This window comes from Lepeophtheirus salmonis, chromosome 5 (genome assembly GCF_016086655.4).
Source record: "Lepeophtheirus salmonis chromosome 5, UVic_Lsal_1.4, whole genome shotgun sequence".
Classification (NCBI taxonomy): Eukaryota; Metazoa; Arthropoda; class Copepoda; order Siphonostomatoida; family Caligidae; genus Lepeophtheirus; species Lepeophtheirus salmonis.
The window spans coordinates 42506163-42518913 of NC_052135.2; the positions used below are offsets into that span (position 1 = coordinate 42506163).

The window sequence follows — 12751 nt, forward strand, 5'->3', positions numbered from 1 at the left end:
TATAAAACCAAAAAAAATGACTTAAAAAAAAAATTAAAACAATAGCACAGAATTAATAAAACCAGAATTTGAAAGACTTCCATGTTCGAAGCGTTATATTTTTTTGATAGGTGAGTTTTCTGAATATAATATATGCTCATTAGGGAACCTGCAAATATCTACAAATAATGTATCCCCCCCCCAAGCACACAAAAAAAAAGATATATGGTGTTATACATACGCATATTTATGTGATATATTTATATTATTTGTAAAATCACATTGTAGATGAAGTAAAGCTCAGAGTCAATAGGAACAAAGGAGTTAAATTTATTATGTATACATATGATTATAATACGTAGAAAAAATTTGTTAACACGCTAATAAAAACAAAATAAGATGGAAAAATACACACACAACGAAAGTTATGAACAACTAGTTTGGAGACTCAGTTTAAGAGAAAATTTGGTATCAAGTTATTATTTCTAGTCCGATTGGGACCAATACTTCAGTCTAGAATGCGATTTCAGACCATAGATCGAATTTTTATCGTTTCCAAATCATAGACCGATTTTTTTAGTCCTAATATATGGATCAATTTTCTCCCATACCTCTTGGATATAAATGGTTGAAATGCAATTTGTGCCACAATTTTACTTCATATGTAGTAATCGTACCAGTTTTGAATCCCTGGTGTCATGAACAATTTATCAATAGAATCAAACTTGACCGAATTTATGAAAAAATCATTCCAGACCGATTTTTTTGTATGACATATCCGGGACGGATCTCGACCAAATGAATATCTAATGAACAACTACATATTATATTTATTGTTAATTCAAAAACTTCTTTCTAAAAATCCATAGTTTACATATAAGGATATGTGTGACCCTTTGACATAAAAACAAGCTGGAAGTTTTACAAATATTTACATATCCAATAAAGGGATCCCAAGTCTATAATTCATTTCACATTACACCATAGGTGGATTAACCTAACTCATTTATTTAATTATAAATATATCTTCATATTTATGGGTCAGAATTACACATATATATGTGACCCGTCAAAAATTAAGCAAGTAGTTTTTTTATAAATTGAGTCTTGATTGCATAATTTATCATTTCAATCAACAATTTATTCTGATCAATTTTTTGAAGGCGTGCTAATGTCTATAATCCATGAATTAGAAATTGAGAGATTTGATTTTAAAGAAATCATTTGTTAGACAATTTATATATAACTTTAATGAAAGTTCTTAGCTAAACCTAAAATTCTAGGGTATCTCAAATCAAAACAAAAGTTTGAATATGACCTTCAAAATTGACCAAAATACGTTTATGAAGTTTGATGTAAAAAGGATAACTAAATTGGACAATTTTTCTTATCCTGATTTTTTTTAAGGATTGTTTTTGACAATCATTTGTATATTTATTATTATAAAATAAATACAATTTGATTAATTTATCTTTATTTTGGGGAGAGAAAAAAACATAATATTATTTCGGAAGGGGTTTTAGTAGAACATAAAATTACTTTTATATATCTCTGATCAAAAAAAAATAAAAAAGTCAAACATTAACGTGCAAATATTTGTGCTTGAACAAATATTTTTTCAAGAATATTTAGCTGGTAAAACAATTTTTTGTTAGAGCTTAGATATGTAATACATTTAGCAGCCATAAGCACACAATTGCAACTATGTCATTAGTATAGTTAATTCAAAGTTGTAACATTATTTAATCCTTAGTATTTCATGAGAATTATTGCAACAATAATGTAATTAGGTTGTATAAGGACTTTCATAATATGTATAAATGTAGTTGAGGATTATTTTTATTTCCCTACAAAGGGTGTATATCGAAATATTCACTCTATTTAAAAAAAAGTTATTTCAATTATATTTATATGCCTTGAAAATATTTTTATTATTTATAATATCAGAATTTATCATGAAAATTTTCTATTGGAGTATTAAAACTGTTATATTTGACACTATAAACGAATATAGATTTCTATTCAAAATTACTCATAATAAGAATTTTTCCAAAAAAAAAGCCATGCAAATATTAATTAATTAAATAAAACATTATTTTCAGAAGTCTCTGGTTTTAATTAGGGTTTACAACATGACCTATGTATTGTTGGAAAATGATTGCAAATAAATGATATTATTTTATTTTACAAATGTTTTCCCATGCTTCATGATATTAGTACAAATACGCCCTTTTTTTGCAGAGGTGTAACGGATTGAATAAAAAATGGAAGTAAATATATAATATGTATTGATATTTATTTGTGTTTTGCCATAATTGAAACATATTGCACTCTTTATTTCCAAGGGTGTTTATTAAACCAAAATATTTCACCCTTCGATAGTGAACTAAGATTTTCTGAATCCCCAATTTTATAAAATTGTTTTTTTTCTGTTCTTAATTCATAATTTTTTTTTTCAAGGTTTTGTAATGGATGGTAACGACCCCTCTTAAACTACGGTTGATTTCAAAAATGATACCCATTTATTTTTAAATATTTGTAACTGTTAGTGGGTGATAAAATTGAAAATAATGTGTTACCCGTCACTTCGCTAACCAAGATAACAGCATTTATACAAGCAAAATCCATAATATTAGAAAAAAATTGCAAAGGCCATTAGCGAAAATACTTTTTTGTTTGAATAAAGTATGACCATTTGATCTAGAATATAAACTCCATAATTTTTCGTCATAATACTGAATTTTTTCGGGTAACGATTTCTTTTCTTACGAAATTCTCACATATATTTTTGTGAATAGAGCTCAAACTTAATATAGTTCAGTTCTTTTTTTATAAGAAGTCCATATTTTATTATTTACAAAAAATCTTGAATTTAGTGCATTTTTGGTAGCTTTTGTTCAGGAGTTATTTTTTTGCGAGTATATTTCAAAGTTCCTAAACTACTACTAACAAAAATTTAATATCAAATTAATCAGGCTTCCTAGCCATATATTGAGTAAATAGATATTTAGGCTCTGTTATGAATAGTTGCTCATCAATATTAATAATTTTACCCAGTCTTTTCACTCATTTATAATTTTGGACTAATCCATCCCATTGTGTTGACATCAAGGTCAAACTTGTTGTTTTGGTATCTTTGTGATCTTGTAGAAAAAATATCAAGGCGGATAAATCTCAAAAATTTTATATATCTGTCGCGAGAGATGGATCCCTAATTTTCCTTGTTGACTCAGATTTCTCTATCATACATTGTTGCAATTAATTAGAGTATTTCTCGTTTGCTTGTTGTCCATACATCAGTCTAAAGTTTGTAATGAGCTTAAACTATTCTACATTTTACCATATGATCAATATTGCCATAAACAATTTTTAAAGAAGACATCCCCAATGGCAGACTTAAGATAAGAAGCGGAGCTGTGCTTGATTATTCTCAGTAATAAACCGAGTCGAGGTATGTATTGGACCAAGACCAGTGCAATTTGCCAATACTGTTGGATTGCCAAGAATGCATATGCTATGAAAATGTTAATCTTTTTAAATTGACTAAAATACGAAAAGGGCACCATCATTAAACTAGGAGAATAAACACATTCCTGGCTTTATTTTATTGAAAGCACTGGATATCAGCCAAATCTGCTGCTGATGTTCCTATCTATGATTTGCAATTGATTAAAAACATGCTTCACTATCAACATGTTGATAATTAGCTATTCACCTCTGTTATGAAGAAAATGAGAAGTCACACTTGGTATATGACTCAGAAATTAGTACCATTCACTTTATTCAGTTAACTTGAGAGCATGCTAACCCCTATTAAAAAAAGCTGGCAATCAAGCTATCAAAAATTCAAAACCTGGAGTTTTGTAAATTAGGTAGTCAGTTTTTCCAGGCATCACTCAAGCTACATCTCTCACAGACTTGTTAGAAACTGAGTCACATTTTCTTTATTATACTCTTGGATTGAAAAGTGACAGTCTTATTACACCGGTTGACACCTGGAAAAAAATGAAAACCATAGAGCAGTATGTGAATTTGTGAAGTCAGTAAAAGTGACCAATAATGTTGTTGAAATAGTCGTAAAACTCATGAGTGATTTCATAACTAGGATTACCACCGACCAAAGGCAGTGAAACTGTTTTCTACAAGTTGTAGAATACCAAATAAATAAATATATTATTTTGAAGGAATCTAATTTAATCCATAAGAAATCTATGTATTTCTTATGCGCTATATTGAATTATTTTTGGTATAAAGTTATTAGCTTTTACGAAGTAAAATATATTTAATTCTATTAAATTCTATTTTTCTATACATATAAGTCAAGATAATAATAACTCTGGAGAGTAACTAAAACGACAGGGGAAAAAACAATAAACAAAACAAGCATTTTTTAATATATCGGGTTAAATTTACCCAGGGTCACAAATAAAGGTCTAATAACATATTTATAAAAATTAAAGCACAGTTTATTAGCTTTGATTTTATACCAATATCAATGATATACAAAAAAGCCTTTGCGAAGCTATAGTCAAAAGAATACAAACACTCACGTTTTCTTTTGCTTTTTTAGAGCCACAAACAATTAATTTTCCAAGTCGATGCAGCCGACATAGCCAAAGTCCAAAATCCAAATTAATGCTATATTAAGTTTCTATAGACATTGGAAGACAGAAAAAATTAAATATTTAAAGGTTTGAAAACAAAATTAAAATTTGAACTGGTCCCAATTGATGTAAAGTTTAGAAAATGATGATGGACCAGGAACTTCCTTTAAAAATGTTTTCTTGTCTAAAATGGGCTGAACTCTTTCAATTTTCATTTTTTTTTGTGCCAGATTGTATTGCCCGTACCGATAAACAATGATTATATAAATAAGTCGGTTGAATTATGTTGTTTAGTAAGCGGGAATTGAGTTGTCTTTAGTTCTATTATAAAAATTGTAAAATACACCACTTAATCGTAAACAAATACAAATAGCGTCTACCAAAACCAAAAAAGGTTTTCAACAACATTACTTAACGAGAGGCTTGTAAAAAAAAATTAGAATAGTCTTGAGAATCAGATGTACATCTTTGAGGTGGTTGGACATATTTTTCATCTGCTTCCAATTCGAAATAATTACTTTCTGAATTGGATTACGATGCGAACACAAAATAATGTCTTATTTCTTCAATGAACTATTTTGGGATAATAAAGGGAGGAAACAGAATGTTTAGTTTAGGAACATAAATATATTTTATATTTGAAAAAGGAAAGTACAAGATTCTTTTCTAGAGGTGTCCATTCATCTTTGAACTTGTTTGACCTTGTTCATACACAATTGTAAAACAAAAATATTATTTGAAATGATTGGATATGAAATATGGTACCCAAGTCTGTTTAGGTAGTGTTCACTATATCAACAAAACGATTACTATTTTTTTTTTTTTTTTTGTGGTTAATATAATGATTTATAAAAATTCAAGAACTTCTGAACATATACAATCAAAATTTTATTACAATATTTCATAGAATCCCAAATGGTATCAAAAATGGTGCCCTTGTTGTTCTAGTGTTAGCTTTCAAGTCAGTCTTATGCTTTTCTTATTTTCCTTATTTCAAATATACGCGTTTTAAAATATAATTAAAGCTATTATTTTATATATCAAACTTAACCTAATAAAAATTAAGAAATACATATATAGTAACTAAAATTTCATAAAAATATTAAATACTTCATAGAATTTTTCAACATAATTAAAATTAAAATGTATTAAATATAATAGTCCCAAATTATATTTTCCTATAAGTCAATCTAATATGTTTATAACTAATTTTAAAAAAATGTACTTTTCTAATTGACTTTAACTCAATGTATTATTTTTATGTAATTTTGAAGAATATTTACAATTGTAATTTGGATGAAATAGTTTAAGATATTTAAGGATTTTAGGGAAGTAATCGAGGGTTAACTAACAGTTTTTTTCTTATTTACAGACAAAAACATGTATATAAGTAAATGTATTAGGATATGATTGAGCTTTGAGAAACCTTAAAATATTTTTGAATTGATTTGAAACATCTCATATTTATTTATATGTGAGTTATTAAATGAAAGAAAATTATAACTCAAAGTCTTCGTTTATACTTTCTCATAAATAACATATTTAATTCATAACTTTTTGCACTTTTTAATAGATTATGACTGTTTTTAATAATAATACGAAATGTTTGCCGTTGCGTATGTTTGTATGTTTTTTGTTTTGCATTTTAATAAATTATGATTTACTACCGTGAGTATCATTTGCCTTTTTATTTACACTTAGAGCATTAATAGGTATATAAATCAAATCCTACTTATTACTTCTTTTCCGTTAAACTGCATCCTTAGATTATTCCACCATTGTATACATAAATGAATATATATTTAGTACCAACATATATATTTAAGAAGCTTTACAGATTACAAGATTAGGTGCTATAAAAAAAATTTGTTCTCTGATATCAAATTTAACATATATATTGATAGAAGAAGTCATGAATTACCTTCTCCAAGCTACATAAAGAAGATAATTAATGACTTCTTCTATTAATATTGGTTCGACATAAAAAGTATGAAGTATACACATACTTTGTTTAATAAGCCGAAGTCGAAGTGTATCAAGTTCGGAAGAGAACAATAAAGACTCATTGTACATGCTTACACTTGAAAGGGGTCTTTTCTGGCCCACCTAAGCATGTGGAAAGACATACACTCAACATGCAATCTCTGTATGAAAAAACTGCAAAGTGCAGACCATCTCATCAATAGATGCCCGCCCTATCTTATGAGAAACATTAATCAATGAATGAGGAAATCAAAGAGTTTCGTATTCTCAAATTTATTAAGAGTAAAAAAGTAATAAAATTTATTGAACAAAATTTTGATGTAAACTAGTAGGGCAAACACCCTGATGTGTGGTCATGTTCGTTGCCATATATTTGTAAAATTTTATTTTATGTATATATGGCAAGCAGTAATAAATATTTAACTAACTAATCAAATTAAATATGAACAACCAGCTTAAAATTGAAAAAAAAAAGAAGAATGGGGACGTAATTGTTGAATTAGATGACGGGGGTAACTGTCCTTGGACAATCAAGAACTTTATAAGTTAGCACAAGAGTTTGATGTCTGACATCTCTAGAAGAAGGATGACAATAATTTTACAAAAATTTACGAACCCCGTTGTTATAAGAAAATTACTTTCAGGTTAGTTGCTAACTTCAAACGGTTTGTTAGGTAAAATCTTTGAAACTTATCAGTATCCGGCCAAAAAACGAAGTTACAGTAATCAAACTGTTTCCAAAGCCATCAATTTGGAATTAAGATAAATTACTACAAGGTCACATCCTTATAATGAAATATTTATGTCACACAGAATAATACACTGTTTACAAATTAAGTTAAATGGAGGGGAAAACATTTTCTTCTAGCAATGAGTTAACCTAGACACGTGTTTATAAAAATTTTTGGGTAACAAAGTAAGAGGTGATGTTTTCTACCCTTCATTATTACACTGGTTGCCGTAAGTAGCAAAAGCATTGACAATTTAGTTCTATTTGTTGAATGATTGTTTGTCTTTTTGACATCGTATTGATATAATGATTTATGTGAAAGGTGATTATAATAAATAAATGAATATCTTTAGGGCTATAAATAAGTATAATTATAATTTTTACTCAATTTGCTCAACACGTTGTCTGAAAAACGTGTTTAAAATAATATCGATCTATATAATCAACTCTGTGGTTAATTTTCCTCGACATATAAGACACTTCAATAATAAAAAAATATAGGCTTAATCTTATTACTGTCTTATTTCTAAGAACACAATTTTAGTTTGTTTTTTAGAAAATTGTTCACCAAATTTTAGAATTTTTATTCAAGAATTCACTTTTGTTTTGTTACATGTAATTTTTGTTTGTTTGTAAATTATTTATTTAAAATGTTTGAATATTTATTTGACAAACAATGCAAAACAATGTATTCAATAAAATAGTCTTTCAAGGCACGTAAATATAGGTATAGTTGAAAGAAATACTATTAAGTCATTGCACATAGATAATTAATTATATTTTCTATGAACTTTACTGTACTAAGTAAAACTATACTTGATTAAATTATATGATATTAATTTAAATTACTAGTTTATTGGTTTATTGAAAGTTGTTCCTTGAAAGAAAAATACTTATTCTTACAATCAACCTTTAACACACACAAAATTAGGATAATTGACTTTACTCTTGTTGTTTTTAGAAAAACCTCTTATGTTGTGATTGATTTTTAAAGAATTGCCGGTATCAAGCAAATTGTCCGTAAATCTGCTAGAAGAAAATTTTCTAGGAATCAAAGAACAACAGAAGTGGCTCGTAAATCCCATTTACAACTGAAGATGTAAGGATTCTCATAGTTACTGTTCTATAACTGTAGCCTTAAACTATTTCAAAAATATCATACCAAACTGAATTGTTGATTTGTAAGCGTCAGTTTTTAATAACTTGTAAGAAAAATTGCTCAAAATTTTAAAACTGATTTGAGATTTTATTCTTCTGTGGTCATTGATTTATCCATTAACTCAAATAAGAGTATTAAATTATTTTTTTTACGTAAACTTTGTAAATGTAGTTTTATCGAACAAAGAGACTGTTGCAACCGTTTCACGTTATTGTATTCGAAGAATGTTTTCTCTCAATTAAATTGCAAACTAAATTTTAAATTAGGTTACATAAATATGAAGGACACTTTACCTCATAGGTTTAAATATATTTGTAAGCACGTATTTTAATAATGTAATAGAGTTGAACATACATAAATGTATATATTGTTTAGTATTCTTTTTTAAATATACATAATCGCAAAAGAATACTTGTTATCAGAAAGACTAATCTTTTTTCTAAATAAAAAAAAGTTATTTTGCATTTTCGGATTACACAAATATGTGTTAATGAACTATAGACTAAAATTAAAGTATATAATCATACAAAATCGTATAAATATTTTAAAAAAAACACACAACTATGGCATATTACTTTGATACATTATATTAACAAATAAATATCTCAAATTCAGCTATCTTTTATCCTTCAAAAACTATTTTAACTATACCTATAACATTTACCATGTTAAAACTAGAACGATACTGGCATAATTTTTTTTATTGAATTGTGACTGTCTTATAAATTATAATGTGTTCTTAATTATCATTTAAATTGATTTGGTACCTCAGCGGAGAATGGAATCATTTTTTTAACATTTTTTTTGCTTGTACAAACATTTACTCCGACATATAGGAATCCATTTTTTTGAATTTATTCAGTAAGTCAGAACTCTTATTAAAAATATATGACCTCAAACTCTACAACATAGTTTTTAATCTTTTACATCCCTCGTTTTAGTTTGTACTTACTGTTATTTATTGAAAATAAACATAGAATGTTTATGGAACTTTTTTTTTATGTTAAATTAATTTTATTGGCAAACTTACACATTTATATTGCTTAACAATGATGTAAAATCATTTTTCAATCATTATTCAACGAAGGTAGGTACTATTGGATCATCGTTCTAGTATAAAGAGATCGTTTAATGCTATCTATAACGGATCTTAGGTAAATGCGAGTTCACAATACCCTTTTTGCTTCAAATTACAATTAATGTGCATGTCAAGAAACAAAAAAGTTTTTTTCAATAAACTGGTCATAACCAAAGATTTTTTATCTTTTATAAAACTAAAACACTTGTAACATTAGATTTGTAAATTTTCAAAGCACCATGTGAGCTTATTTTATGAGGCAATACGTTTGCAACATAACTGTAAGATCATGAGTAAGAAATTAGAATTTTGTCAGGTTAAGGATATATCAATTATATATTAACAATTGCGTCTATGATGTTTTTGAGACTAAAAATTGTCAAATTTCTCAAATTAACAATTTTAAAACTCATACGTATCAAATATGACATTAAAGAGTTAATAAAGCAAATACATATATTTGTAACAGCTCTTAGTTTTTTATACATATTTGCAAAAAAATAAATATCCCTTATTATTTTGTATATTATATCGTTGAAACAAAACAAGTCTATTATTGTGGTAATGTTATATTCTAAACTGTTTTGGTTAAATCCCATAATATGCATATAAGCTAACGTTTATTTCATTGCTAACAGATTATATATTTTTTTTTTCATATGTAGAACGGATTTACGTGCTCTAGTATTTATTATTGAATAATCGAACATAACTTATGGTGCTATGAACAACTCAAAAAATTATCATATCTCAATATTATTTTTTTTGTTTGTATGTTTTTACTTTCATTACTTTGTAGGTACATAGATAATCAATAAACTTTCATCATACTAACAGGGGCTGAGATCCTATTATATACCTTTATTTGACTTTAAAAGTAAATATTTTCTACGAATGGGTTGTACTTCATATTATTATTTGTGTTTGTTGATGAAAAATATTGTCAAGTAGATGTTTTCTGACACCCAATCCTATTTGATCATTTTTGCCCTTATATCCAAAATAAATACGTCACATTATACAAATATTGGAACCCGCCTTAAGCCATATCCCAAAGAACCCATAAATTATCGAGGGATGTGTGCCAAATGGTCCTAGTTCAAAACTTACAATTATAAGTGCCATTGCCTATATGTCATTCTAGAAGTTTAATATTTTATGTTGATACTTACATATAAAGAGAAATTCAGACAATTGAAATGATTTTATTAGATCCAGTTTATTGTAAATAAAAGCATCAAATTGTTTTACTTCATTTTCTAAAGTAAATAATTAAGTAAAACAATTTGATGCTGGCCCTATTATCATATAGGTAGAGCATCTATATTTTGTTTTTGTTTTTTAAAAGAGATCTGAACCATATAGTGAGGGGGGGGGATAATTATTTTTAAATCTTAAAAAAAGAAATAATAATTTGATATATGATTCTTGTTCATTATTATTGATCAGTTGAAAATATAAAGTATTTTTGATCTTTTTTTTTAAATTGAATGTTGTTGTATATTACTTCAGAAAATTCCTTTTGTATTCCAAATTGGGAAGACCAAGCGTACATATCCACTTTTAAAATCCTAAAATCAACATTACCCATAAGAGACAGAACATTTTACCCATTTATATTAAAGTCCGCCAAGCTTTCGTATAGAATGTAAAAAGAGATACTGTAACAGTAAAATGAAAACAGTTTGTTAACCAGCATATTGCAGCAGTTTATTTTCAATTAGATTTATAGGTCCCTTTTTTCAATAACTGTCCACAGAGCCAGATTATTAAATATCTGGATTAAGTGTTGACGCCATAACCGGGGGCTACTGTATTAATTTCTTTTGTAGATTTCTAATTTGTTTAATTGAATATTTGACCGCAGGAATAATTATCTCATCCCCTCTTTAGAAAAAAAATTGCTTGTAGTATGGGTGCAATTGGATAGAATTATTTAATAACCATTAAAGATTTATTTGATATGTTCAATAACATTTTATATATATATAAAATGTACATATATACATGGTACTTAACCAAAAATAAAAGACGATTCTTAACAACTATATTTAGCTTTTAGTATACTCTGGATATGAAAAGAGATTTGGGATGCTCGTAGATAATATTTTTTTAAATTGTAGGAGAAATAATATTTATAACTATAAGGACAAATAATAAACAAACCTTACCTGGTTTTTCCATTTCTGTTAGCTCAGAGCCATATCCAATAGATATGAAGCATATCATGAAATATATGTAATGAATCTTTCGATAACACATTTTTAGTTATATATTTCAAATAATTTTTTTTCTCAAAATAAATGAATCACTTTACATCATATTTAAAAAAATCAAGGTCACAAATTTCATTATACACAAGTGGATATTTCTTTGCAATCTGTATGATTTTTTATGAATTTTTACTAAATATCTAATATGTAACAAATCACCGTCAGATGGAGAAAACTGAACTAATTTTTTTTAAATGAAAATGTAAGGGATACAAAATATTTGTAAGGGAAGAAAATTTAAGCCTCGCACTCTTAGGCGCTTTTTTCATGTTTAAGTATACGACGCTTTTTACGTAACAGGGCCGGCGAAAAAAGAACAGAATAGGGGAATTTTCCCCTTCTTGCTTTCTATTTTGTTATTTCCCCTTCTCTACTCAAAAATGAACTATAATAATAAAAAAATAGGAATCTTCACAAAAGAATTTCATCACTACCCCTTTTCATCACAAGTACTCCCAGACCTGCGTTAGTTCAATTGAAATATTTAGGACTCCCAATCTTAAAAGGGACATTTTAACAATACTTTTTTAGGATCGTAATTATTTTTACATATGATACTTCCGGCATCAGTGAAAAAATTAAAAACTTTTTATTATTATGTATGTATGAATTCATAATCTGAAATAGTAATTGAAAAATAAAAAATATTTTTGTAACTGGAGGCTAAATATAATTCCTTATTAATAAATCACCATAAACAACCTATGTTCTTTACAGAATAAGACAGATTCAACTCCCATTATTTTGTCTTTTTTATAATCATATTGGGGTTTTAGATACATAATAAGAACACTTAAAAAACTTCTTTATAACCTAGATAGTTTATTTCAAAATGCTTAAAAGCTCAGAGACTAATAAAGTAAAATTCTAATAGATTTGCTACATTAAAAAAATTTGATAGAAGTTTCTTCAAAAATGTGATAAACACAAGATTTTTTAGTTTTT

At 26.9% G+C, this 12751-nt stretch overlaps 1 protein-coding gene across 1 annotated transcript in view; it reads right to left on the reverse strand.

The window, feature by feature from the left end:
- Nucleotides 1–12019, reverse strand: part of LOC121117225 (hemicentin-1) — a 338247-nt gene extending 326228 nt beyond the window's left edge. Inside the window, exon 1 of the mRNA XM_071888683.1 lies at nt 11705–12019. Within this exon, the coding sequence (XP_071744784.1) occupies nt 11705–11795 (91 nt within the window). The 5' untranslated portion in view covers nt 11796–12019. The remainder of the gene's footprint in view (nt 1–11704) is intronic.
- Between the last annotated feature and the right edge of the window lie 732 nt (nt 12020–12751).